This window comes from Chaetomium fimeti, assembly GCF_033439085.1.
Source record: "Chaetomium fimeti strain CBS 168.71 chromosome Unknown B0H64scaffold_4, whole genome shotgun sequence".
NCBI classification, from domain to species: Eukaryota; Fungi; Ascomycota; class Sordariomycetes; order Sordariales; family Chaetomiaceae; genus Chaetomium; species Chaetomium fimeti.
Window position 1 is genome coordinate 1907816 of NW_026944332.1, and position 25052 is coordinate 1932867.

General features: G+C 56.3%; 9 protein-coding genes across 9 annotated transcripts; 3 read left to right on the forward strand and 6 right to left on the reverse strand.

The window, feature by feature from the left end:
• Positions 1 to 27: 27 nt before the first annotated feature.
• B0H64DRAFT_373896 (Longin-like domain-containing protein) lies at positions 28 to 786 on the reverse strand (the record flags this gene model as incomplete). The annotated part of the gene is made up of 4 exons (XM_062802298.1): positions 28 to 147; positions 201 to 490; positions 548 to 713; positions 766 to 786. 4 exons carry the CDS (start codon positions 784 to 786, stop codon positions 28 to 30), a joined length of 597 nt encoding a protein of 198 aa, XP_062659223.1.
• Positions 787 to 2542: 1756 nt separating this feature from the next.
• On the forward strand, positions 2543 to 3734 carry B0H64DRAFT_152385 (uncharacterized protein). Its single transcript, XM_062798455.1, has 2 exons — positions 2543 to 3136; positions 3202 to 3734. The coding sequence occupies exons 1-2, from the start codon at positions 2639 to 2641 to the stop codon at positions 3598 to 3600; spliced, it is 897 nt and encodes a 298-aa protein (XP_062659224.1). The 5' UTR covers positions 2543 to 2638; the 3' UTR covers positions 3601 to 3734.
• Positions 3735 to 4767: 1033 nt separating this feature from the next.
• B0H64DRAFT_152369 (GNS1/SUR4 family-domain-containing protein) lies at positions 4768 to 6792 on the reverse strand. The gene is made up of 2 exons (XM_062798454.1): positions 5903 to 6792; positions 4768 to 5837 (listed from the first exon to the last, which is right to left on the reverse strand). The coding sequence occupies exons 1-2, from the start codon at positions 6665 to 6667 to the stop codon at positions 5256 to 5258; spliced, it is 1347 nt and encodes a 448-aa protein (XP_062659225.1). The 5' UTR covers positions 6668 to 6792; the 3' UTR covers positions 4768 to 5255.
• Positions 6793 to 8784: 1992 nt separating this feature from the next.
• B0H64DRAFT_152404 (uncharacterized protein) lies at positions 8785 to 9357 on the forward strand. The gene has a single exon (XM_062798457.1). It carries the CDS (start codon positions 8957 to 8959, stop codon positions 9266 to 9268), a length of 312 nt encoding a protein of 103 aa, XP_062659226.1. The 5' UTR covers positions 8785 to 8956; the 3' UTR covers positions 9269 to 9357.
• Positions 9358 to 9683: 326 nt separating this feature from the next.
• B0H64DRAFT_152400 (Adenylosuccinate synthetase) lies at positions 9684 to 11757 on the forward strand. The gene is made up of 11 exons (XM_062798456.1): positions 9684 to 9876; positions 9941 to 10037; positions 10095 to 10115; positions 10175 to 10713; positions 10770 to 10851; positions 10911 to 10922; positions 10976 to 10994; positions 11045 to 11225; positions 11279 to 11454; positions 11504 to 11588; positions 11651 to 11757. The coding sequence occupies exons 1-11, from the start codon at positions 9846 to 9848 to the stop codon at positions 11677 to 11679; spliced, it is 1272 nt and encodes a 423-aa protein (XP_062659227.1). The 5' UTR covers positions 9684 to 9845; the 3' UTR covers positions 11680 to 11757.
• A 1251-nt stretch (positions 11758 to 13008) lies between these two features.
• B0H64DRAFT_152446 (uncharacterized protein) lies at positions 13009 to 13535 on the reverse strand. Its single transcript, XM_062798458.1, has one exon. The coding sequence runs from the start codon at positions 13397 to 13399 to the stop codon at positions 13070 to 13072; it is 330 nt and encodes a 109-aa protein (XP_062659228.1). The 5' UTR covers positions 13400 to 13535; the 3' UTR covers positions 13009 to 13069.
• Position 13536: 1 nt separating this feature from the next.
• Positions 13537 to 18120, reverse strand: B0H64DRAFT_460308 (uncharacterized protein; the record flags this gene model as incomplete). The annotated part of the gene is made up of 2 exons (XM_062807467.1): positions 13537 to 14223; positions 14297 to 18120. 2 exons carry the CDS (start codon positions 18118 to 18120, stop codon positions 13728 to 13730), a joined length of 4320 nt encoding a protein of 1439 aa, XP_062659229.1. The 3' UTR covers positions 13537 to 13727.
• A 537-nt stretch (positions 18121 to 18657) lies between these two features.
• Positions 18658 to 21533, reverse strand: B0H64DRAFT_424367 (anaphase-promoting complex, cyclosome, subunit 4-domain-containing protein; the record flags this gene model as incomplete). The annotated part of the gene is made up of 7 exons (XM_062805644.1): positions 18658 to 19115; positions 19167 to 19319; positions 19374 to 19428; positions 19484 to 20191; positions 20247 to 20823; positions 20877 to 21210; positions 21290 to 21533. 7 exons carry the CDS (start codon positions 21531 to 21533, stop codon positions 18814 to 18816), a joined length of 2373 nt encoding a protein of 790 aa, XP_062659230.1. The 3' UTR covers positions 18658 to 18813.
• A 367-nt stretch (positions 21534 to 21900) lies between these two features.
• B0H64DRAFT_396044 (uncharacterized protein) lies at positions 21901 to 23939 on the reverse strand. Its single transcript, XM_062803810.1, has 5 exons — positions 23834 to 23939; positions 23336 to 23779; positions 23080 to 23276; positions 22221 to 23028; positions 21901 to 22166 (listed from the first exon to the last, which is right to left on the reverse strand). The coding sequence occupies exons 1-5, from the start codon at positions 23834 to 23836 to the stop codon at positions 22077 to 22079; spliced, it is 1542 nt and encodes a 513-aa protein (XP_062659231.1). The 5' UTR covers positions 23837 to 23939; the 3' UTR covers positions 21901 to 22076.
• Between the last annotated feature and the right edge of the window lie 1113 nt (positions 23940 to 25052).

Sequence of the window (25052 nt, forward strand, 5' to 3'; positions counted from 1 at the left end):
GTGGCAATATTTGTCCGCCGCCCCGATTTACATCACAATGCAGCACGAGTTCTGCTTCTTGGCCGACTTGTAGAACGCCTTGCTCTGCGTGCTCAGATCGGAGCTCTTGGCTACGAGATCGTCGAGTTTCTCGCCACGTTGTAGGACCTGTCAAAGGTTAATACTTCGCATACCGCAGTCCCGGTTGTGGTGAGACATACGCTGTCAATGGCATCGTGGAGAATAATCTTGGTCTCGTCCAGTTCCTGCTGGATCTTGGCGATGCTGCTCGCCTCGTTCGCGTCTTGGTAGTTGTTCAAGTAATCCTGCAGGGCAGGGAACTGGACATCGCCGTCTTTGTTGGCGGCCTTGACCTTATCGAGCGGGACCTCGGACAGGAACTGGTCCATGAGCTTGGAGAGGACGCTGTGGGCCGCCAAGTGGGGGTAGTCTTTGGTGATGACCACGCCAGCGACGCCCTCGGACCGAGCATAGCAGTGGACAACATAGTCTAATCCGCGCGTGAGAATAGCCCGGCATTTAGTGGTTTATCGTATCTGAAACGCACCTTGCTCCTCCACGCTCTGTCTCTGACCGGCATTCGTGCGCTCGGCGACGGTCTTGCTGATCATGGTCATGAAGTTCCCATATTCATTTCTGGTAAACCGCGAGAAGTCGCTAAGTTCGTGCGCCGCGCATAGCTGCAGTGCGGGCGATTTCGTGTTGTCGAGGACCTGGCATGCCGTTAGCCGGCGGCCCCTGAGAGTAGGGGCAGGTGAAACATACGCCGACGTAGTAGAGCTTCATGATGCTGGGTGTATGGGTGTGCTATTGGCAGTATTTGCTTGCAGACCCGGCCGCTATGTACAGCTGGGGCGGGAAGTGGATCGCTTGCAGCAAACGGCACAGATGCGCGAGCTGTCCGAGTCGGTGATGACTTCGGCAATGTTCGGGGATGTGGGGCAAGTCGGACGGGGTCAACGCCGGGTCGATTCTGCGGCTCGTATCTGTCGGAATTGCGGTCGTCGGGGGCGGGGTTCCAAAATCAAAATAGCTTCAGAGGTGTTGTTGTTGTAGCACTCGATGACAGTACAGTTTGCTAATAGGTTGTTGAGGGTGTGATGCCGTCTGATGGGGATCCTGGCGAACTGGACGTCGGCCTGCGCAGGTCAGACGCCAGCGCTAAACAAGAGACCTCCGCAGCGAGGCTACATCGGCCAAAAGCTTCCCCGCCGCCGAAAATGGCCAGATCCCGGAACCGACCAAAGGCCCAGCCAGGTTATGGACCCGCTTAACTCTCTATGTACATATGCCACGGTACGTCAAGACCACATTGCCAAGAGATGCACCTACCAGTTCATGGATAAACTCGGTAATAGCATGTCAAGTCCTCGAGTTGTTCTGTGGGCTGAAAAATCCGCCGACCTCTTGGCCGGAGATATCCTTCCGCTCATGACGGCTCTGACCCGTTAAGGCGGCAAATCGCGATTTAGCCCGGCCCTCCACGATTTGAAGGTCTTTTCGATAGTACCCCAGAATCTTGGAATGCGTCCCGAGAGATGTGTGCAGGAAGGAGCGTTGAACGTTCTTAGCCGAGTCAGTGCTGGTTTGAGACATTCCCCCAAAGCGAGGGCATCCAGGCCACGACGACCACAAGAGTTGCAGGGATCAGGGGTATACATTGGATGTGTCCGCGGCGGACGGTGACGGCACAGTGTCACTTATAACCTCCACACACGGCGCAACCTGGAAACCAAACGGCAAACATTTCATTTTCGGTTCACGGTCGTCATCGCCTCAATTGATGGATCTCGTGCCGGCGACATGCGAATGATCTCTTGATGAGAGAACCTCGATGGATTTTCCAGGTAATAGCTTTTGGCCTTGAGCCGGAAGGCAGGCCTTTCTCCGTTTCTCTCGAGTAAGAAGCATGAGCACTTGCCGTTCGTGATCATGACAGGGGCTAGGGTTTCACAGACGACGTTCCTTCCGCCCACGGCTTCTAATCCCTGGTTCCACCGCGACTTTTGCCCAGCCTGGGATGAGATCTGGTGCTCCAAGCTCGGATCCCGCATTTATTCGTGTCGTTCTGTAATGGACCCTTGCCTATTCGGTGTCGCCCGACCCACCCGCAATAAGAAAAGATAACGCCCTCGGGCTGTTTCCCTGACCGTCACCTCCAGCCACCGTGCTCTCCAGCTCCCTGACACATTATTCGAGAACAACGCGACTTGCTTTCGCCGCCTAACCTGACCCCTCGCGAAGACAACCCGGATTTCTCCTCGGCAGTTCAATAGAGTGCCGACCGAGCAAACGCCGATAACTATCCTTTGTCACAGCGTATTTCGGCATCGAGCCCATCTCGGTTAGCTGTTGCCGTCCTGACCGTTCCTCGCCACTCTTGTCTTTCGATCCAAATCTTTGACACTCGACCATTTTCATCAACGCGCCTCCATATGAGGGCATGTTTCTGAGTGAAACCTGTACCTCTTTTTCCTTCCCGGGTCCCTTGTAAAAAGTGTGGAGAGGACTCGGAAACTCCAGATCTGTACATCGCCTCGGCGCGGGTGCTCTTGACCCCCACTGTCTTGCTTATCGCTACACCCGCGTTGCGGCGTATCACCACTTGCGATAGAGAGGGCGCGACCACGATCCCCTCATGGCGACCGATTTCATAATGCCACGGCTACCGGGAGAGCAACAGAATCATTTCTATGCGCCTGCCCATCAGCAGCGCCAGCAGTATCGTCCTCAGCAACAAGCTCCATTCCAGCCATCCCCGATCACGACCACCTACCCCGCGTCCACACAATACAACTCCCCCGTCTCGCCTCTTGGGACCCCGGGGAGCATCTCACCAACATCCTCCAAGAATTACATCACCCGCCAAATCCGGCCTTTGTATGTCCCCGCCGTGTTACGCCCCACCGAGTTCCCATCCAAGCCGGCACCGCTCGAGCCAAACGTCGAGGATGAGAATGATACTCTCGAGGATGGCTTGCGGCCGAGCAGCAGCTTCATGAGCCTCGGTGGTCTAAGCGCATTCGGGCGGCTGAGCAGGCGGTCTACGGGCGACAGCGCCAAATCCGTCGACAGCATCTGGAATCTCGACCAGTTCCCGAAGCCCACAGGTGCGCCCACTCGGAGGCACTGGAAGGTATGTTCCCTGCGTGGAGTGCGGCTCAACCGTCATGACCAACGCTAACGTGACATGTACTACAGCCCGATCAAGAGTCCACCATCTGCGACCACGCGACTTGCAAGCGGTACTTCAGCTACTTCACGCGCCGCCACCACTGCCGCAAGTGCGGCAACATCTTCTGCGACCAGCACAGTGTCTTCGAGATCCCGCTCGATCAGGACACCAACTTCAACCCCCGCGGCGTGCCCAGCCGCTCGTGCGGCCACTGCTACGCGCAGTTCAGGGAGTGGCGGAGGCTAGCGATCGGCAAACCACCAAACGCCGACTCGCCCAACGGCGCCCGCCACCACCCTCAGCTCGAAACCCCAAGCACTCCCGTCGCCGCCTCCCCCACCGCCGCCACCATGGGTGGCCTGCCGCTGCACACTCCCGATGCCGCGCACAGCGTGCCCCGAGACTGGAATTGGAGCACGTTCTGAGGCCATGCGGCAGACAACAACACTTGAACGACGAGACGACCGAACTGGTCATCAACCGCACACAGCAACAGCGGCGTAGACGACGACGACTAACAAGACTGAGAAAGGACGGAGATTTCGCATAACCGGAGATTGCACGGGCATACCCAAACAGGCAAACTAGAACGGCTACAGCATAGAACGGCTTGGTTTTGAGCACTTGCTAGATTTTTCATTGCCAGGGGCGGGGGGTGGGACGGGACACTATCCGTCCGGCCATTTTCTTAGTATGACATGCATGGGCGCAATCAGGCAAACGGAGGAGCGGGGGGTGGTTTTTGGAGGATATACCCTTGTGGGAGCAGAAGGGGGTTTAGAAGATGATTTGGGGGAGACTGTTTGTGTTATGTTTTTGCATCTTCCGGTTTATCTTTCGCTTTTTATCCTCTGGCTTTTTATTCCGGGTTTTGCAGTCATGTCGTTGATATAACCCGGTCAGTTTGTTTTTCTTGTCGAGTCCTCTGGTTGGGCCAGGTTGTTGTTTCATTGGGTCGATTCATTGGGCCGCTCGGGGCATTGCATGCATCTGGGCAGCATCGGCGTTTGCTTTGACAGAAAGGCGTTGGGCGTGCTTGTTTTTTGTTTCTTGCAGGCTGCCGTCTTGTATGGTTGTTTTCACCTATGAGCGTTGGGGATGAGAACGGGAGCTTGAAGGGGATGAATGGGGAAGGAGATTGAGGATGGCGAATCCCATTAGGGGGGCCGCCCTCCAGGTTTGCACATGGGATGAGCGATGGCACAGCATATATTGTAATGACGCGTGTGCTACGAGTGGAAATAAATTGCGGATAACACCACCATCATTGCGTCTGACCCTGGTACCCGTGATATGTAGAATACTAGGTAGCTTACTTGGGGGAAGTGGAGGCACGGTTAGTCTGACGTCGGGAGGTGAGAGCCTCATCTGCCATATGCTGAGCGACCCGAGCCAACGGAGTAACCTGCGTGACCATCGAGTACATACATATGCGGTCAGATCGGCTGGCGTCTTTCCAACGCCCATGCTCTCTTGCTGTCACTGCGTCCTCGGTATCGGCGCTCTTTTCGTATCCGTGTCACATGATGACCGGGCATCACGACATAAGGTTTGGTTTGATGGCGAAACGTTTGATGCAAACATGACTTCCATTTTCCATTTTCCCCAGTCCCCGTTCCTAAATAACAAGAAAGATAATGTAACAATGCAATGCACCCCCCACCTGCGCCCGACGCTGTACTCCCCCATGCATCTTCATTCGTAACCATAAATCAGATGCTAATGAACTTTTTTAATCTCTCCCGCCCCATGTCACGTTTGATCCTCACGTGAGGCCCCTCTCTGCCAACATGACGCCATCCCATCCCTCTACTACGAGCAGTCACAGGTGTGTACCTGTGTACCACTCCATCGCGTGGACTTGTATCATCATGGCTCGTAAATCAGGCCGGCATTTCCCTTTTTCCGTTTTCCGTGTGCTCGTTGTGCCGACCGGGAACACCAGATTTGCTTCCCTTTGCATTATCTCCGTTACTCGCCGTATCGTAGTTTGGCGAGTTTATGAATAGTACAACCCTCCACCCCTGGTGGAAGATTTGCTGGTTTGTTGGCCGTCGTCATAACCGTCGACCCAACTCCTTTAGTTCCGGCTCCGCAGCACCCGGCCGCTGGTCTTCTTGGTCTCGGACACAATGGCCTCCTCGTTGCTCTCGCCGTACACCTCGCGCTCGACATTCTTGGCGGCCTCCCAGCCGGCTTTCTCGGCGAGCTGGACATTGTTGCTCAGGCGGCGAGCGGCGACGCCGGCATTAGCACCCCGGCTCTGGGACTGGTTGGCGTTGCTGCGGCGGAGATAGCTCTCGACGAAAAAGGAGACGAAGAGGTAGGTCAACGGGGCGAGGTAGAAGACGTTGAGCCAGACGGCGAAGGTCTCGCCGCTCGAGGTGATGCAGGGCATGGATTGGCGCGCATAAGTGCCCTTGACGCTGTCGACCACGTCACCGGTGGCGGCAACCACGGAACCGTTGGCGGCGGCGGAGGCGGCAGAAGCGGGGACGTCAGTCTGGGAGCCAGAGATGACGGGAATGCTGTAGTTAATGAAAGAGTGCACCATGGCGCACGAGGCACCGACCAGGAACTGAGTGATCTGCATCGACGTCAAGGTGCGCTTGATGAATACAGGCACGCGGACGTTGAAAGCAGTCACGGTGTAGTAGGTGTACTGTGACATTTCGTCAGGACAACAGTTCCCCCTCACAGCTAACAGATTTCACGGGGAAAACTCACCATAAGGGCGTGGATGAACGAGTTGAAGAAGACGAAGATCCAGATGGGCACCGACATGTAGTGCATGCCAGCCCACATGCACATCATGGCACCGGCGTGGTGGTAGGTCTGCAGGGTCGAGCTGTACTTGCCCTTGGCGAGGATGATGAGTGTGTCGACGACCTCGTAGAACTTGCTGAGGTAGAAGAGCCAGCCGTAGAAGGCAAGTCCCTCGTTCCACATGCGCCCGGCGGCGAACCGGCTAGGGACGCCCTCGCCATCCAGCACGGGCTCGGGAGAGAACGTCTGCCACGAGTTGGTGTCATCGTTGAAGAAGGCAGCATTGCCCAGACCGGCGGGACCGTTGACCCGGCACATGGAATCGACGAAGCCAGAGACTCCTTCGGGCCCGAGTGGGCTGACCACGCTGCGTTTCATGGTGCCCATCATCCCCCACCATGTCCAGGCCGAGTAAACAGCGAGGAAGACATTGTGAGCAATGACGAACCAGCGGAAAGCCAGGGTCTTGCTGATAGCCCAGGGCTTCTTGCCGGTGGACTTGTTGTAGGCGTTGAGAGCCTTGGCTGTCACGGCATAAACGGCGGCGATTGTGATGGGCACCTTGGGGTCAAGGACGGCGTTGTAAATGTGATCCGGGATGTGAACCGGCGGGGCGAAGGATGTGCTGCCAACGGGTGGTGGTGGTACAAATCCCGAATTGGGATTGGGAGGGAACTGAAAGAGGGAAGCCTGCGGCAGCGAGATGGAGACTGATTCGAAAGCCATTTTCGCGGTTCGTGAGCTGATCAACTCGATTGCGAGATTGCCGAAGAGATTTTGGGAAGGAAAGTGCGCAGTGGAAGAGCAGTTCGTTTTGTGAATAACGAAAAAAGTCCTCAACGCTTTTCCCGCCAAATCTGCACGTCACACGCCGGGGTCTGATTGTGGACTCGCCTCCGTGCTCTCTGATGAGGTCAAGGGCGACGAGTACATAAACAAATGGCACGTGAAAACAGGGATGGAGGGGGGAAGAAGACGGACGATGAGAAATGGGTAGGGGTTGAGCAGCTTTGACAAGAGACGGAAAAACACTGCTGCAGCTTCATCAGATGGTTGGCATGTACCTCTCTCCTCTCTCCTCTCTCACCTTCCGTTGGAACGCTCCTCCCTTGCGAACCTCTCCTCGCCTCGGTCACAATCCGGCAATCAATTACGAGCATGCACATCGCCCGTTGCGTGCGTGGCCCCATAGCAATGCTGTGTAGTGTGTACATCCATATATCCAGAGGGCCGTGAAGGACACCGCATTGGGGTCTGAGGGTGCTCATCCGGTACTTCGTCCATACCAACCTGAGCGAATATCAAGATCGAGGGCCAGGACTGCGGACCTGGCATGAAAGAGAACACTTCCTCATTGGCCCGGTACCACCTTGTCGCGTCAGTCTGCGGGCGCAGTGACAGTGATGTTGGCTCTTCCCCAACAAGGCAAATCGATTGGCAATGACGAAGAGCCGGAATGTGTGATCTCCTCCAAGGCTCGCAGACCGAACCGAGGGATGGGAGTGGAGCGAGCTGGGCCGTCCCGCAAGTCGGGGCTCGACCACCGTGCTTCGGTCAAGATTCGAAGAGAATGTGACCAACGACAACCTCTTGTTGGAGTGTAAATGAAGGGTTTCAGCACCTTTGCGACTGTCACATGCTCCATGACCCAAGAAAGAAATCAAAAAACACACGCGATCCATGTTGCAGCCGGTCGGGGTCTCCATCCAGAGCTGATCGACCGAGGCAGGGCGCTCAGGGCGATGTCGTACAAGGGTTGAGGCGCCACTGCTATTGGATAACTGGATTCAACAAAAAAGTAAAAGGTCCCCACTCCTCCCCAACAGCCTCAAACCCGCAAGCGGCTGCATGATTGCACCGCAAGTTTCCGCTTCCCCGGGACTTCATGGCTTGGCACAGATTCTGGAAGGCCGTCACGTTGCCCATATTCAGCCTTCGTTTTGCGAGATCCGTGATGATGAGACGTCTCCGCACCTCGAATCACACTTGTCGAGCCGATGGGCACACCAGCGAAGCATTGGCACGTCGCCACGCAGAGTGCAACCCCGCACCTTTCTCATCCAGTTGCCCTCAACACTTTTTTACATTTCGCATGTGATTCCCGACTGTATACAAGTACTTGTCGCTATCCTCGGCTTCGGCTTTGGAAAGACTGTTCACCGACCTTTTCTTGTGCCCATCCATCGGCCCGTGATATCGGCCCGTTGCCAACAAGAGCAACTCCAGCCGGCCCGGTGCTCCCTCCTCAGTAGTAAAGTGGTGGCTCGTGATTGGCTTAAGCCCCGGGTGAGCGTCGAAAAAGGCAGGTGGTGGTCAGTGCTTTCACTTACACGACCTTGAGGCCACCTTCTCAACCCCAAGCCAGTCAGAGTTTCGAGTTTACCAATCAAGGTGCCGGTGGTAAGGAAACTGGCACATTGTTTCTTTGGAATGAAATGCGAAACGGCAATATCCATGCAGATTACTATCTGGCCATAATCCCAGCCTCGCGCTTTCGAAGGGGCATCCCAGCTCGTGTAGATGTGCGACGAGAAGTAGCTCGGGTTTAATGGACTATCGTCACATCAGGTATTACATGTTTGATGTGGCCATTTAAAAACATTATTGGTAATGTAGAGTGCTCGCCTTTGTGAGAAGACCTTCTCCTGTCGTTATCGCTTCCCAGCTTCATTCCCCTCTACCTGGGCGCCGGTTTAAATCATCTCGGAACGCACCTACATGGGCCTCATTCCGTTTTCTAGCGGCTGACCGCAGCTTATTCGAGGTAGAAGATGGCATGGTTATAATCGCTGTATATTGATCCATTGCAGATGACAAGGAAGACCTTTTCTTCTTTTTCTTCTTTTCTTTTCGGAATGTTCAAAGTGATGATGCAACGGACAAGATACTTAAGACGACACGCTCAGCCTTGCGGCAGGAATGTGTTGCTCACAGGTAATGGGAATGGAAACTGGGTTTGAGATACGTACTTCTTGATCATTCATCAACTGACCTTGCCTCCTTTGTACATCCAAAATGAACTGTGTGTCAAATCGAATTCTTCTGTCATTTATTGTCTTTCTCCGGTTCAAGTCGGGGTCTGCGTTAGTATGGGATGGCACTGATGAGTCTATGATATCACGAGTTCTCTCCCGGCATCTCACTTCGGGTGAAAATAAAGTCCAGTCCTCACCCAACCATTTCAATTTTGGGGAACTCGCCACCTCATGGGACTTGCCAATATGTCCCGACCGTCATGAGTTGCGTGTTTTGGTCGATGGTGGCGGAGCCCGGCGAGGCCCGATAGGTATGCACACGGCCCAAAGCCGACAGGTAAAGAAGCCGTAGGGCTGGTGACACAAACCGGTCTCGGCTCTAAGGAGCCTCCCTCCTGGACCAATGAAGCTCATGATGTTTGATGAGTCGGATCTCGGCCAGATCGGATGACGTGCGCGCTAACAAGCCGCCGCCAAGAGCAGTAACCATCCCCCACGTTTTGGCTGCACTCACCGCGTGGTTCGGTATTCAAGCGAGGTCTGCCCCTCTCAAACAAGCCGCTTCGTGGAAGTATGAGCAAATTACCATTTCCGTCGGTGAGCATCGGTGGCAGCTTTGCGGACAAACGGCGGTCAATGACTGGACCACTGCGGCCGGAGAAGTGATTTGAGTGGTTACCCGGTTTCGGAGCCGAGATGAGAGGGATTTACAGAAGACCCAGGCGTTGCCCCGCGTTCCATGTTCAGTCGCAATTGCCCCGCGTTTGGCGATACCGCGACAGCGACACCGCTGGTGACTCAGGGACCCACCAACCCCGCGTATCACCTTGGAAAAAGGGTGCTTAAACTTCGCAACAAAATTTTCTCCGTTTGACGAGCGGATCGCGAATTCGGGACTGATTCCTTGCCGTTTTTGGCTTTCTTTGAACATGGCGACTATCATTCTAGGTTCCCAATGGGGTAGGTGGTGCTCGAGTGGACAATTCTTGGGACTGTTCCGCTAACGCAGAGATTCGCGATTTAGGGGACGAGGGTAAGGGAAAGCTCAGCGACATCCTCTGCCAGAAGGCGCGCGTTTGCGCCCGCGCTGCCGGCGGCCACAATGCGGGCCACTCTGTCGTGTATGCTTCCAATGTGTGATTCCAATGTTGTACGAGGCTAATTGACCGTGTCTGCAGTGCCAATGGTGTGTCCTACGAGTACGAGATCTTCGGTTTCCTGCTACCCCTGAATCGATTCTGACCTTGCCTCTCGCCAGCTTCCATCTCTTGCCCTCGGGTCTCGTCAACCCGCAATGCACCAACCTGATCGGCTCCGGCGTCGTCTTCAACGTCCAGGCCTTCTTCAAGGAACTTACCGCCCTCGAGGAGAAGGGGTTGTCGCACGCGCGCAAGAACCTACTTGTCAGTGACCGCGCCCAGGTCAACCTCGAATTGCACGCCCGCGTCGACGGCTTGGAGGAGAGGGAATTGGCCGGTAACAAGATCGGCACGACCGGCCGCGGGATCGGCCCCTCATACTCGAACAAGGCGGCCCGCAACGGGATACGGGTGCACGAGATCTTCGACCAGGAGAACTTCGAAACGAAACTGCGCAGGCTAGCGGAGGGTTACAAGAAGCGGTTCGGTGACCTGCTGGAGTACGACGTCGAGGAGGAGATCACGCGCTTCCGCGACTACCGCGAGAAGCTGCCCGAGTTTGTTGTCGACGCCGTCAACTACATGCAGGCGGCGCAGGCAAGCGGCGTGGACATCCTGATCGAGGGTGCCAATGCGCTGATGTTGGATATCGACTACGGTGGGAACGCCCTGTTGGAAGTCGCCGGTGAGAGCGAGCGCTGATAGGTGATCCAGGCACATACCCGTTCGTCACCAGCAGCAATACCGGGCTGGGCGGTGTTATTACCGGCCTAGCGGTCAACCCGAGGAGAATCAAGTAAGTTTTTCGCTACTCGTCGCTCTAGGCATGCCCACTTGCTAACAGTTAGTTCCCAGGGAAATCATTGGGTGAGTTTCTCCGACCACTGCGTCACCTTGTTGGTTGCTAATCCTCGAGATAGCGTTGCCAAGGCGTACACAGTATGTCCTACCCTTAGCCTTACAGTTTAGCTACCGCTAACAATTCGCAGACAAGAGTTGGAGAGGGCATCTTCAAGTCAGAAGATGTTGGTGAGGCCGGCAAGAAGCTGCAGGATATTGGCCGCGAATGGGGTGTCTCCACCGGCAGGAAACGGAGATGCGGGTGGCTCGACCTCGTCGTGTTGAAGTACTCGGCCTCGGTCAACTACTACACGGCATGGAACTTGACGAGTATGCCCCGCCATGAATCGAGCAATTTCGCTGAGGCACTAACACACCTACAGAACTCGACGTCCTCGATACCTTCCCCACCCTCAAAGTCGCCGTAGCCTACAAGGACCCCGAGACAGGAAAGGAGCTCGAGTACTTCCCGGCTGATCTTGGGTATCTTGAGAGCTGCGGAGTTGTTTACAGGGAGTTCGAGGGCTGGCAGAAACCGACGACAGCGGTGAAGAAATTCGTACGCCCACCTCATATCCCGAGATATCCCTGTTACTAATATCTTCTAGGAGGATCTCCCGCGGCAAGCGCAGGTGTACGTCAGGTTCGTCGAGGAGTTCACTGGCGTTCCGGTGAAGTGGATCGGGACAGGCCGTAAGAACCCTTATTTTCCCCAGTATTTCCTCCTTTAGATTCGTGTTTCTGACATGTTACAGCGGCGCGTGACGACATGATCTACCTTTGAGCAGCCACTTGCGTTCGGGGTTGGAACGACGAGATGGTACTCGACATGGTTGCTCAGCGGCAAGCGTTTGATATTTCGGATTTAGGACAAGGAAAACCGGGCGGCGTGATCCATTCGGGCCGCATTTTCCGCGAAAAACAGCATAGAACAATGCCTTTACCCCCAGCAAAACCCGTTGAGCAGCCCCCAGGGTTGAGCTTCTTCGGGATAAACCGGTTGACTAGGATCCTTAGGCTTGAAGAGGAAACGGGAAAGGGCCTCTACGATAGTGGGTCGACCATGGTAGATAATAGATTTGATTTGACTTGCTTGTTTGTATGGGCTTCTTCGTGGTTATGTTGTTGTAGTATGTGTTTGTCTGTCACAAGGAGGGGTGGGGGCACTCGGGCAGTAAGAACCCTAACCCCGGTATCCACACGTCAAACTGCGGTCATTCGTTGTCAGCTGCCAATAGCTCCTTCTCAAGCCCAGTCTTTTGTGTTGGAATTTGCACCAAAATTTTCCGACCAACTCCAACATCTCCCGGAAGCCGTTCGGGCTTGGAGACGACAACAATCTCGCAAACACGACATATATAGTCCCCGCGTTGCCTTGGAGGCGTAGCGGAAGCGTTATATTTTTTTTTTCGCTGGTGTTTAAGACCCCGAGATAACATGGACGAATTGTTCTTTTTTTCAACTCCGTGCACTCCCAACACACATCCCAGGCCGACGACGCCTTGGATCTACTGTGTTTGATAATATTGACTATATTATCACGACCTCCAACTTCTCTCTCTTCCTCCGTCTTCTGCCTGATTCGTTCAGCCATCCCGCCCCGGGGCTGTCCTTGAGCCAGGATGCGCGCTGTCTCCTCCCGGAGCGCAGCAGCGTACTAGACAAGATCACACTCTGCAATGCTTTTTGAGTACGGGACCTTCTCACCTCTCGCTGGAGGATTTCTCGTAATTTATCTGTTGCTACATCTCCTATCCAGGTCCTTCTCGGACACAGTACTCGTGTCTATCCAATGACACATACATGCTACCCTTTGCCATGAGGTGTCCGCCCTCCTTACCAGTGGAAATTCATCACCGGTCTGAAGCGAAATTGCATGTCCACCCATTCGCGATATATAGCCCTCCATTCCTGCTTCATCAACACAAAAATCAGGCAGCACCAGACCGTGACCCAAACCAACCCGAGCCCCTCGGGCTCATCCACCACCGGCTCCTCCGTCCGGTCCACAGCCGTGATGCCGTTCGCCTCATCCGCGGCCAGGACGCTTGATAGTAAGGTCGGGAGAGCCGCGAGGGCTTGGAACAGTAGCCAAAACATGATGTGATCTAGAAATCCAGAGATATGAATGTCGCTGGAAGTCAAATGGAATTCCGCGGTGTAGATGTGGACGGTTACTCGGTTGAGGTTGGTCTCTTCCCGAGCCCGGTCCTCGTTATCAAGAAAGGAAGGATTGAGAATAGGATCGAGCTCGGACCGTTACCACGTGAAGAGGTGCACAGCCCTCTGTTATCGGGAGGGCATAGGTGACGTGCTCGAGAGTACCAACCGAGGTTGCTGATATCCCGAGCAATGGCCATTAGCAGTCCGCGCTTGGTCCCCCCGGGGCTTCGATCATCAGGACACGGTGACTCGGAAGATGCAGGACACGGAGGAGACAGTAAGTTCATGGAATAGCGCAGCAGAAAGCTTGCGGCAGTTGAAGATATCCTAAAGAGCAGCATTTACCCCTATACCAAACCTACTTCACTTCTCGGACGTCCTGATGCTCAAGCTCACCTGGGTCGGGCGAGGTTCTACCCTGTAAACGTAGCCCGCCGATACTAATCCAAAGCAAGACACACACCCCAGAATGGTGTAAGATAAATAGCAGAAAACAATCTTGATATACTCCGCTCTGTAGCCGGCCACGCCCTAGTCCTTCAGCGAAGACGGCCTCCCGCTAACTAATGCTATGCTATCCAGCCGCGAATTATGATTACAACTTGTTATATCCGCAGCAGAACACCCCCAGCCCCCCGTCTATCCCATTTGACACTCTCTCTCCCAACCTCAAAAGGTCGTCCCCATCCTCTGCAAAGCCTTCCTCTCCTCCGCCGCACAACTCGAACAATACTCTGCGAACCACTCCCTCAACACAGCCCGGCGCTGTGTCTCCCCACCACCACCACCACCACCACCACCTTCCTCACCCTGCATAACACTCTGCACCGGCGCCTCCCCCCTCTCACCCCCACCACCACCACCCCTCTGTTCCCCACCCCCACCGTTGGCCAACAAATCCCCCACACTCTCACAGCGCCGCGTCTCCCCCGCCAGCCAGCTCTCCCACTCCGAGTGCAGCATCTCGAGCTCGACCTTATTAACAACACGCATAGCAACAAGCAGGTCGTGGCGGTAGGCGCCCATGCGCTGGCGCACGCGTCGGAGCCGGCGCGCCGTCGCCTGGCTGGTGGCCGAGCCGAACTCGGCGCGCGGTGTAGTGTCTTGGTAGGGTGCGTCGAGGCTGAGGGCGGTGGCGTTGAGGAGGGTTTGGAAGGTGTCGTAGCTGGTTTTTTGGTTGTAGTGTTAGTATCTTACGTGGTGGCTGGGTTATTGGGAGATGAGGGGATGGAACGTACCATTGGCTCCCGCCCTTGCGAGGGACTAGAGTGGTGTTGTTGTTGCCCGCTGCCTCGTCCAGGTCGGCCAGGTAGATGGCCTTGCTCATCATCAGGTTCGGCCCGACGCCCAGCCGGCTCATGTACCGCGCCGACTTGCGCTCGACCCACCACGTCGAGCTGGCCTGGGAGATGACGACGAGGTTATACGCCGCGCTCGCCGCCAGCAGCAGCAGGATGAGCCTGTTGGCGCTGGCAATCTTGAAGATGCGCCGGACCGCGGCAAAGGCCCACATCATGACGCTGGTGATGGCGCTCTCCATAAACGACCGCCCCGTCTCCAGCATCATGTCGGTCAGCGTGCGCGGGCGCACGGCCGCCGCGCCGGATTTCTGCAGCAGCTGCTGGCCCTCGGGGGTCGTGTCGGGCGAGAAGACGACGATCTGGGTCTGCTGGCCAATGTTGCCGTACACCTGGATGGCGCGCTTGGTGCGGCTGTGCGGGCCGAGCTTGCGCACATGGTCCGTGGCGATGTCGGCGACCTCGTCGGCATCGTTGGCCGCGTCGTCGAGCGCCTGCCGCTGCACCATGTTCTTCCAGGCGAAGGTGGGCGTCTTGGACCAGTCGGCCTTGGTGTAGATGGCCAGCTTGCACTTGGATTTGGCGAGGTGCGTGATGACCACCTTGGTGACGAGCTTGAAGGCGTGCGAGTGTGGCAGGTGCCATGGGGTCTTGATGTGCGTGACTACGTAGGTGATGTGGTCGTTAAAAACGTCAATGGTTTGGGAGTCAGTGACGTCGACGGGTTTTTTGCGGCCTAGCATGTCGACGTAATCAACCTTGAAGCGGAACTGCCGCCGCATGAGACCGTGGTCCTTCAGCTCCCAAGGTCCTTGGGTAATGTCCTTCGCGCCGCGCTCAAAATAAAGCTTGGGGAGGATGAAGCTCTTGTCTCCAAAGAGCACATGGAAGCATGACTTGGCGCTAATCTCAAAGTGCCGCTCGGCCACGCTTTTGCCCATTCCTTCGGGCTCGTATATTACCGGGTTCGTGGGCAACTGGAGCTTATGGTTCGACTTCTTCAGCCCGCGTCCCGACCTGGATCGGTTGTGTGATTCATGTCCCCTTCTCAGGACGGGCCTGCCAAATGGTGTGCCGTTGTCGGCCGGCGTGTTGGATGATATCTCTTCCCAGCTCTCGACGCTGGGGCTCCGCTTGTCGTCCTGCTCCTTGTTCAGGGTTGACAGTGTCGCGATAATCTCGGACAGCTCCATCGGCTCTGCCGCCTGGAGATCATCAACCAAGAGGTTGAGGCGTGACTGAAGGAGCGAAAAGTCCTCTAGGAACACTTTGATGGTGATGCGCGAGTATGTAATGTCCGGCATGTCCTGGTTTAGATGCAGGAAGATGAAATCGCAATCCCGGCCCGGGGCAGCCGTCAGTTCCGTGATGCTGTCGAGGTTGATGGCGTACGCCACAACCAAGCCCATCTGGTGACCGTAAAAGTACATGCGGTCCGGCGTGACGAAGATGCGCCCATTACCGGCCATCCCCGCGTCTTTGCTGTCGGGCGACGCGCTGGACCAAGCGGCGTTGAATACCAACACGGGCTTGTCGTCTGGTAGCGCTGTCGGGAAGAACAGCCGGAACTGCGCATACTGCGCCCTCAGTTCGGGAGGGTAGTTGAGTGGGAACTTCTCTGACGGCGCCTGCTCTCGGATTCGGATGTCTGCAGCCGTGGCATCCACGCTCACCGTCTTCCTGTGCGAGTTGGCGGGGGCGGGCAGCTTCTCGACCGTTGGCGTCCGAGGCATAGCAGTGGCCACGAAGGGGTCGCTCATGTCCGGCTTGGGAGTATTAGGGATCGAGGGGCCGGGGCAGTACATGGACGTATATGGACTGCTTCCCCAATAGTTGGCGAGGACCGCGCTCGGCAGGCCCCGAGAGGATCCTGCGTTGGCACTTGCTAGGATAGCAGTTTTACTCAGATTTGTCGCGACGGGAGGCCTTGCCAAAGTGATAGGAGCCAGGCTTCCCGGGGTCTGGTCGAGCAGGGAATTGGGGACGCGCAGCGGAGGAGGGTGTCCGAGATGGGGAGAGGTCGCCGTGCTCGAGGCCATGCTAGCTCCTGTTGTCCCCGTGCCGGACGGGTCCGAGCCCGCAAAGGCTGTTTTTCGGTGCAAATCCAGCTTCTGCATGATGCGCGCGGCATGCTCCCGTCCGCTCTCGCCATCCTCCCGGCCAAGGTGTGTAGTAATCGCCCTGCGGGGAGGAGCGTCGAAGCTCGCGCGCACCATGTTTCCGTCTTGGCCAGGAACGGGGAGAGTCGTTTGCCTTTCTACCGCGCCGGCCTCGTCAAGGTTGTCGAGCATCTTGGCCGAGAACTCCGGAATCGACGGCGGAGTAATTGAGAAGGCCGGGTCGGTCCCTCCAACGAGCGAGCTCTGATCCCGGCCCATGCTAGCCTCGATCGCCTTCTTCTTGGCCACCTCAAACACCTCGAGCCACTCAATCAGCTGCGATTGCGTCTCGGCCTGCAGCATGATGGTCTGCGTCTTGGTTTTGATCTCGAAGCAGAACCGGCGCTCTTCCTGGACCGCCGGCCTTGCGCTGCACAGCAGCACTCCGATCTCGTCACCCTGTAACACGCCCTGGGGGCCTTGGATTAACCACCCGAAGATACCATCGCGGCAATAATACCACCGGCGTGTCCAGGTCGTCCTGACGGGCTTCCCAGCTAGCACGCGCAAAAATAGCCACCCTTGCTTCTCCGAGATGACGGCGACCTGGTCCTTCCGCTGGATGCTCATCGGCCCCTTGGAGCCCAGGAACGGCACGGTCGAGATGCTGTAGTCTTCGAGCTCCCTCGACGGCTTATACACGGCCAGGGTACTCTCGCCAATATCCCGCCTCGCAATCTGGGCCTCCCTCTTAAACACAGCCTCGGTCATCTCCATCTCTCTCGCCCAACCCCTAATCCTCTCCAGCTCATTACCCCATGCGCTCTGCCCAACAACGCCGGTCGACTCCCGCGCGCGGCGCATCTCCCGCCCAACGTCGGCACAGACGCGCACGAGCAGCTTATCCAGCCCGGCCCGCACCTGCGGCGCCATCTGGCAGTAGTCCAAACTCGCCTTCAGATACGCGCGGCGGGTCTCAAAGACGGCAAAAGCGTCCTCGCGCAGCGAGCTGGGCTCCTTGGTCTTGCTCTGGCCGACGTAGCGGGCGAGGGTAGCATCAAAGGTCTTCTGGGCGGCCTCGAGGACGCGGCGGGTGTCGCGGAAGGCGCGCAGCTCGCCCTGGACGTAGGCGCGGATGGGCTCGACGCTGGCGGGCTCGAGGCGGCGCACGACGGCCAGGATGCCGCCCCACCAGTCGCGGGCGCCGTCGCCGGCGCGCCGCAGCGCGGGCAGCGTGTAGTCGGCGTCGAGCACGTGCGAGTCGACGGGCGAGGCGATCGCCGGCGGCGAGATCTTGGACAGGTACGTGCCGAGCGTGTCCTCGAGCGCGAGCACGTCGTGCACCAGCTTCGAGGTGCTGCGGGCGTAGCTCTCCAGCCAGCGTTCGATGGCGTCGAGCTGGTCGGAGAAGTGCACGGCGGTGGCGCGGAAGGTCGGTGAGTCGAGGGCGGCTTCGGTGAGGGTTACGGGGATGGCCGGGCCGGTGTGCGAAGGGGCAGGAGGGAGTTGAATTTGGGGTTGTGGCTGTGGTTGTTGTTGAGAGGTTTGGGAGGATGATGGTTGGGAGGACGGTTGGTTCGGCCCGGAGGCTGCTGTAGCCGGCATCGTCGCCGCCGGTCGTAAACCTCCTAGGGCTGCCGCCGGTGGGATTGTCGGTTCGTTCATCTCGAATTCGGGGATCGGGGCGGAAAGAGCGGAGGTTGAGGTCGTATCTTGTGTTCCCGTCGGGAGCTGCTGTGCAGCCACGGGCGATCCCAAGACCAAGACGGGTTGCTTCAGGTTGGACTCCTGCAACAATGAATATCAATCATTTAAAATAAAAGTATGGCTATCCAAGCTTGGTCATTGTGGGTAGTATTGTGTATATCCCCGACCGGAAATCACAAGTTGGTGCTGATGCTCAAGAGCAGTCTGGTGTTGGTTCGTTGGTTTCGTTGGCGGATCGCGGCAATGTGAACGAAACGGGCACCCAATGACGTTCTCTTCTCGGGCTCTTTGAGTTGAAAGGAGCTCAAAGCCAAGCCGCTGCAGAACCGTTCCAGAACGCCTGTGAGGTGGTCCGGGGTTGTGCCGCTAACGGTTAGCGTCCCGTCCTTGGAGACCGCCCAGGTTGCACAGTGCGGCACTCGGCAGCCTTTTCCCCCTTTACCCCGAAAGCCGACTTGGGGTTATTCAACAACAATTGGGACCCAGGCACACAGGCAAACCGGGCATGCATGCTACTAATATTTTGCTAGATTTAGGCCACGAATTACACCAACGGATACATGCCTCATTAGTCGTTTTCCGTCTCGCACCGTGACTCTTTCAGCCAGCGCCTATCCCACTCTATCGTCCGAGAGATGCCCATGTATGCTGCTAAGATTGCTCATTGCCGTCATCCAAGTCATCTGGAAGTGCATAGGTCTTATACATGGCCTTGTCTCGCCCCAGAAGACAAACTCTGGCAGGAATCTCACCTCTCAGCTTGCTCGGCCTCTGAACCACCATCTGAATAGGGGTAAAGCTGGACATGTGGGAAAAGGCAATGCATGAGCCAAGCCCCGCGCTGTTCGTGCCGTTAAACCCTAACACGGGAGGCGTTTGCCCCTTTGTGTACCCTTGATAAAGCATATGGGGCGATTGATATGCGATTCGTAGGAGAACCGACCTCGGCTCTTCTGGCTTGTTGTTAACACGACCTGCTGCTTTGCTTGATGGCCCGTTCTTACCTTTTCGGTTACACAATACCAACAATGACTTGTCGTCGAGATACTCGAGGTCAACAATAGTTACGCCATCGGGTAACCCTAGCACACAAGCCCTCGTTGAGGTTGGGTTGTTGGCGCTTGCTTCAAGCGGGACGTCGGTACGAATAATACAGACTAAACGATACGTTAGCTTAGAGGGCCATATCCCTAAAGACGCCTAAAACCAACTCTTGGACTTGTCATCTTCTGCGACTATCGCAGTAAACGTCGGTGCCGAGTGGTCCTAAAACATCAATTAGCCAGTTATCCATAACCCGAGCTCAGGATAGCAGACTCACCTTCTTGTAAGGCCGGCCCATCCACAAATCATGTTTCCATATTTTTGCCCCGACCGACACCTCGGTCGCTTGGCCAAACTTGACACCCTGCTTCTCCGCGTTGGCGATACCATCAAACACAGCGCTGCTGCTGGTGACCAGGTAGTTCAATAAGAAGTCGATGCGAGGAAACACCTTCATGTATGGCCGGCCTCCCTCCTGCTCCCTTAACTGCTTGTCTAACAGATCTAGGAGAGACACGCCCGGCGCGACCATCTCCTGATCTTTGATGTAATCCTCCTTGGCAACCTCGTCAAAATAAACCGACAGAGGGCTGTTAGCCAGGTAATGTTGGATGTATGACAGCACCCTGGGGTTGTCCATCGTTGCCTCTTTTTCAGAGAGCTCCTCGGTGACTGAAGATGACCCTTGCTTGTCAATTTCCAGCCGCAGCCAAATCGAGAAGGCGTTGAAGTATTCCAGCTCGTCCATAACGGTCGTCAAGATTTTGTGAGAAACCATCATTAGACACGAAACAATGTCCATGAGCTTCATAATCTGGGCCTCATCGAAACCGATGTTCTTCCTGGGGCCATGGAAGCGTGCAATGCCGAGGAGGCGGCTAAGGATGGCGCCACACCTTTCTAGTGCTGGTATAAAATTCCCGTGGACTAGGCCGCGAAGACTGGTCAGACCGGTTACCACCGCCTTCTCCCAGCGTTTGTGTCCCTAAAATTATAGTCAGTTTTGGATTACGGTTCATACTTGTCCAAGTCATACTTACTCGCTCGCCGAGGGTGTCTACAAGCCATTCCTTCACGGGCTCATAGACGTGGCCGGTGACCACCGTGTGGTAGAGGGCCTGGACGACCGTCATATCTCCGTTGGGCAGTTTCTTGAGATCATCCTCAACCCCAGCCATAAATCGCCGAGGCAACTCCCGCGTCGACTGCCAATCGCTAACCATGTGTGACTGTGTAGACTTCAGATATCGCAGCAGATTTTGCAACGTGGTTGTCTTGGAGGCTAAGAGCGACAGGTTGGCCGGCGAGGAGTCCAGAAAGGCGAGGTTCATTGGCACCAGATACAATGTCGTACCATCACTTGCTTGTGGCCTGAGCAACAGCATGTGAGTTGAACTCTCCGGGCGTGAGCTGTGCCCACAGAGGTGGAATATTTCGTCGTCGCCACGGGGCGAGGGTTTTGCCGTACCGATGACGAACGAGTCGTTGATACTAAGATGTATCCCGCCGTCAGTCATTCCCACAACCATGACATGCACATCATCAGCTTCCTCAGCCCTGGAAGGCCGAAACACAGACTCGAGCGATGCTGTTGACGAAAACAGGAACATGTCATCTCTGCCCAAGTCAGCAAACACCTCATCTCTAAGGAAAAAGAAGCGATCACTTACCCCGACCCGCCAGCAGGCAACGGACTGAGTTTTGGCAACGACGTCTCAGCCTCCAGAAACACCAACTCGCGCGGCAAATCAACCGCCACATCTCCCGTCCGCTCCCCATCCAGCAGTATCCTCCTCTCCTGCTCGCCCCCTTTCCCAAGCCCCCGATCCCTCCGCTGACTCTCCCCGGTGGCATTCCTCCCCCACGCAATAAACCCAATCTTCGCTCCACCACCACCACCACCATCGCGCCCCCCCACCACCCTGATATGATGCACCGCCTTGCTACTCTCCAACCCCACCAGCCTCACCACCCCATCACTCCACCCCGCCGCCAAAAACTGCCCTACACCACCAAACACCAACCCGTCAGCCACACATCACAACCAAACCCCTAAAACAAAACAAGAAGCCAGGAAACTTACCATCCGCCTTCCAGGCGATAGCATCCACCGTCTTCCCACGCTCCACACACTTCGACACCAGGCCCTGGTCGCCGGCACGCCAGACGAGCAGCGCGGCGCCCGCCTCGCCGACCGTGGCGGTCAGGTCGATGGCCGGGTTGCAGACGAGGTGGCCGGCGACGGCGGGGGAGGAGAGGGGCGTGGTGCCGAGGAGGGCGAGTTTGGGGGGTGGTTCTTGGGGGGGTGCGGGGGTGGGGGTTGCCATTGTTTTTTTGGTTTTTTTTTTTGAGAGGAAGGGGGGGGGAGGGGGGTTCCTTTTTACGCGGGGGGTTGTTGCTGAGGGAAGGGAGTTGAGTTTGTGATGTGGGACAGGTCGTAGTTTTTGGGTTTCCTTGGTTAGTGAGATTGAAGGGTACTCGGATGGTTGGGCTGGGTGCTGAATGCCATAATCCGAGTGCGGTTGTAGAAAAAAAAAAGTGGTTAAGCTACTAAGTTGGATTCGGTCCTGAGGTGGTGTTGTTTTGGCTTTGGTTGTTCTTGCCCGATCGTGATGTTGTTTTGTGACCGTTCTGCCCTCCAATGGATCTTGTTATGTGAATGGCTCACATACTCGCACTGTGCGTTCAAGAGAAACCCGACTTCAGGAGGTTGCAAACATTTATCATCCATTCCATTGCCGGCATCAAGTCGAAGTTCATAAATGGGACAATTTTCCTGCCCCCTCTAACCACGCCACGCACCAAAGATACATGCCCGCTCAAGCGCCCACCCTCCCTCGTCCCTTAACTCAACTCAGCCTCTCACTCCTCTACTCGATTACGTAGCCCTCGGCAACCGATTTGATCTCCTTGGAGAAGGTAACCTCCTCGTTCATCTCCAGCAGCTCAACAGATTGGACCTGTAAATAGATTAGCCAACGCTCTTCGCCGCCCTGCCGACCAAGAAAACTTACATCAACGTCCATGAAAGGCGTCGTCTTCGAGAACCGCACCTGCATCGGGAAGAACTCGTCCTCGTCATCCGTCTGCGCCTCAAACTCAAACGCACCGCTGGGGTTCTCCTCGCTGACCGTGCCAATCGACCATTCCAGGCTGTCGCCAGACACTTCGTAGACGGCGTCGAAGCTAGAAATGGAGGGCTCGGCACTTGTGAATGGTACGACGACGCTGACATCTTTCAACGTGTCGCTTCCAGTCAGCTCGTACTCGATCGTTAGCGTGCAGTTGCCATCCGAGCCCTTGTTAACCCAAACAGTAAAGGTGATGGGCAATACGCTCGTATCGTCCGCCTTGGGAGCCGCCCGCCACCGGAGAACGCCAACGGCGTTGTTCACGGGGAAGCCCCGCGCTACGTTGGCCATTTGGATCGTCTTGGAGCTATTGAATGCGTTTTTGTCGACGTTGGGGTGGGTCCGGAACTGCGCGCCATGCGACGGCGTGGCGTCGAGGTTCAACTTGACCTTTGTGAGCGATGGATCCGTCACGCGCAGCGTCAGGTCGCCGCTGACGGAGAACGAGTTCAACCCGCCCTCTCTGGAAATCTTGGCCGTGATGGCCTCGTTGATCGTGACGTGGATCGCATCTCGGTCTAATGTCGACGATATCCGTGGAGCAGCGGCCGGTTCTGGGGCAGATGGGGTGGCGACGGGAACAAGGGGCGTGTCGTCCACAGGCCCCAGCTCTGTCTTTACGCGCTCGAACATGTCTGTGGTCTTGGACTTCTTGCCCAGCTGCATACCCTTGCCCTTCGGTGCGGTAAACCTGCCTTGGTTAGCTCGCGTACCCAATCGTTCGCTCCCAAGATGGCCGTACTTGGACTTGTTCTTCTCGGCCTCGTAGGTGTCGTATGTCTCGGTGACGGCAGGCCGCACCGGCGGGGTGTACGTCGGGTATACGGGCGGCCGGCTCATGCCACCACCACTGCGGCCGCTCCTCCCAGACTCCTTGCGCTGCATCTCCAGTTGCTTGGCCTTCCTCTTGCGCTCCTCGGTAGCCTCCAACTCCTTGTTCTGTGAGGCGGCTGCGTCAGCAACCGAGATCCAATCCGCATTATACCGACCCAACGTACCCGGGCAATAATCTCCTGGATCCGTTCTTCGTGACTCTCCATTTCCAGAAACGTCTTGATCTGGCTGGTGGTCAAGTTCTCCCGGTATCCGAGCGTCACCAGCTCATCGAAGGCGCTAATAAGCTCGAAGGCATTTCTGAGAATTTCCCGTTCGTCGAGACTCCTGCAGGTGCTGGTCACGACTTGGGCGAAAAGGTGCAGCGAGTCGATGTCCTGGAGGATGTTGGACTGCTTGTTGGTGATGAGCACCATGTACAGCTCGTCCAGCGGCTGGTAGACAAATCGGACATTGTCCTGCTCGACGGTCGTGTGCTGGGTGCCCGAGTTCGCGGCCTTCGGAAAGGATGCCAGGAGGGCTTCGATGCGCGACCGCTTGATGTCGTGGAATGCCCGCGCGAGTACGGCCTTGCCGCCGCGGGTGCAAATGGACGCAGCAAGGACAACCTTATTGTTTCGTCAACCTTTTCGCATGTACGCAGAACAACGGAGAGAACCTACCATCTTGACTGGGCTTGCGGGTGGTGACAGTAGTAGCGGCGGTAGTTGTGGTGCGAATGTGCAGCTGCCCTAGCTTCAACTCCTTGAAGGCTGAAGCCGCTGTAATTGGCATTGGCACACTGTGGTTGATCTGGCTTTCTGCCACTGCGAATCGAGGGGCTGGCAGCTGGCAGCGCGCCGCGCATTCGCGTGCACGGGCCAACAAGGTTAAAGAGGCTTGTAACCAATTGCAGGCACCTTTGTCACCAGGCTGCTTCCGTTTCCGATCCATTTCCAACCTCGACAACCAACTTCAGAAGCGCAAACCCGCCAACTTCATCAGTAAAACTGAGTCGAAACTACCGATTTCATTCATAGACTGGTCTATATTACGCGACCCACAGTCCCAGTCTACGGCACGATTCTCCATCACGAAATATTGACCCGCGGACATCCTTGCCACACTTCTCGATCGCGATTGAACCATCGAATCGAAGTTTCTCGCCTCGAGCCCGAGGACACCGACATTCTCGGATCATCACCCTCGCGGATTTCATAGACACCAAAACCGATCTTTACACGGCCGCCCCATCTCGGCATCCCGAATTATCCTCCCTCGTGTCTTCCTTCCATACTGCCCGACTGACTGAGCCTTCCAACGACACTGAATGCCGATGGGCTCCCAGTAACAACAAGGCTACCCAACTTTCTACAGGACCTTTCCTGTCCCCCCCTTTAAACTAACCACCGACGCGCCACACAATCTACGATGGAGAACGCTGGGATATCGGTGGAGGCCGGCCCCCCAGATCAGCTGGATCAAGCGTTTCAACTGGACTTTGAGTCCAACGCAGAACTCGAGGCTTTCGAGGCTGAGGGGCTCGACTTCGGGCTAGGTGGGGCCTACGAGGAATTTGAGCACGTTTCCACTGAGGAGGTCCCCGTCGATTCATACGCGGGGTTCGACCCCATCCTCGACGACGGCGCTGCCGAGCCCGAACTTGATCAAGCAGATCTGGAGGTTTATCCTGCCGATACCGATGATAAAACGGCCCAGACAACGGAAGCCACCAACAACGCCGAAGATGACTCCAAAGCCGACGTGGAATACCATGACGAGATTGGATACGAGGATGATGACGCCTTGGCTGCTGAAACCAACGCCGAGTTGAGCACTACAGAGGCTGACGAGACAGAGGGTGCGTTGGCAGACACCTCGTCCGAGGGCCATCCGGCTCCC

Excerpts from the sequence above, each read along its gene's own strand:
- B0H64DRAFT_152385 (XM_062798455.1), top strand. The coding sequence starts at position 2,639 with ATGGCGACCGATTTCATAATGCCACGGCTACCGGGAGAGCAACAGAAT. Across the intron at positions 3,137-3,201 it reads CCACTCGGAGGCACTGGAAG|CCCGATCAAGAGTCCACCAT; the intron begins GTATGTTCCCTG and ends CATGTACTACAG.
- B0H64DRAFT_152369 (XM_062798454.1), bottom strand. The coding sequence starts at position 6,667 with ATGGCTTTCGAATCAGTCTCCATCTCGCTGCCGCAGGCTTCCCTCTTT. Across the intron at positions 5,838-5,902 it reads CGTTCATCCACGCCCTTATG|TACACCTACTACACCGTGAC; the intron begins GTGAGTTTTCCC and ends GAAATGTCACAG.
- B0H64DRAFT_152404 (XM_062798457.1), top strand. The coding sequence starts at position 8,957 with ATGAACTGTGTGTCAAATCGAATTCTTCTGTCATTTATTGTCTTTCTC.
- B0H64DRAFT_152400 (XM_062798456.1), top strand. The coding sequence starts at position 9,846 with ATGGCGACTATCATTCTAGGTTCCCAATGGG. Across the intron at positions 10,038-10,094 it reads AATGCGGGCCACTCTGTCGT|TGCCAATGGTGTGTCCTACG; the intron begins GTATGCTTCCAA and ends CCGTGTCTGCAG. Across the intron at positions 10,714-10,769 it reads GATGTTGGATATCGACTACG|GCACATACCCGTTCGTCACC; the intron begins GTGGGAACGCCC and ends TAGGTGATCCAG.
- B0H64DRAFT_152446 (XM_062798458.1), bottom strand. The coding sequence starts at position 13,399 with ATGCTGCTCTTTAGGATATCTTCAACTGCCGCAAGCTTTCTGCTGCGC.
- B0H64DRAFT_396044 (XM_062803810.1), bottom strand. Across the intron at positions 23,277-23,335 it reads TCCAGGAGATTATTGCCCGG|AACAAGGAGTTGGAGGCTAC; the intron begins GTACGTTGGGTC and ends GCCGCCTCACAG. Across the intron at positions 22,167-22,220 it reads CGCCTTTCATGGACGTTGAT|GTCCAATCTGTTGAGCTGCT; the intron begins GTAAGTTTTCTT and ends ATCTATTTACAG.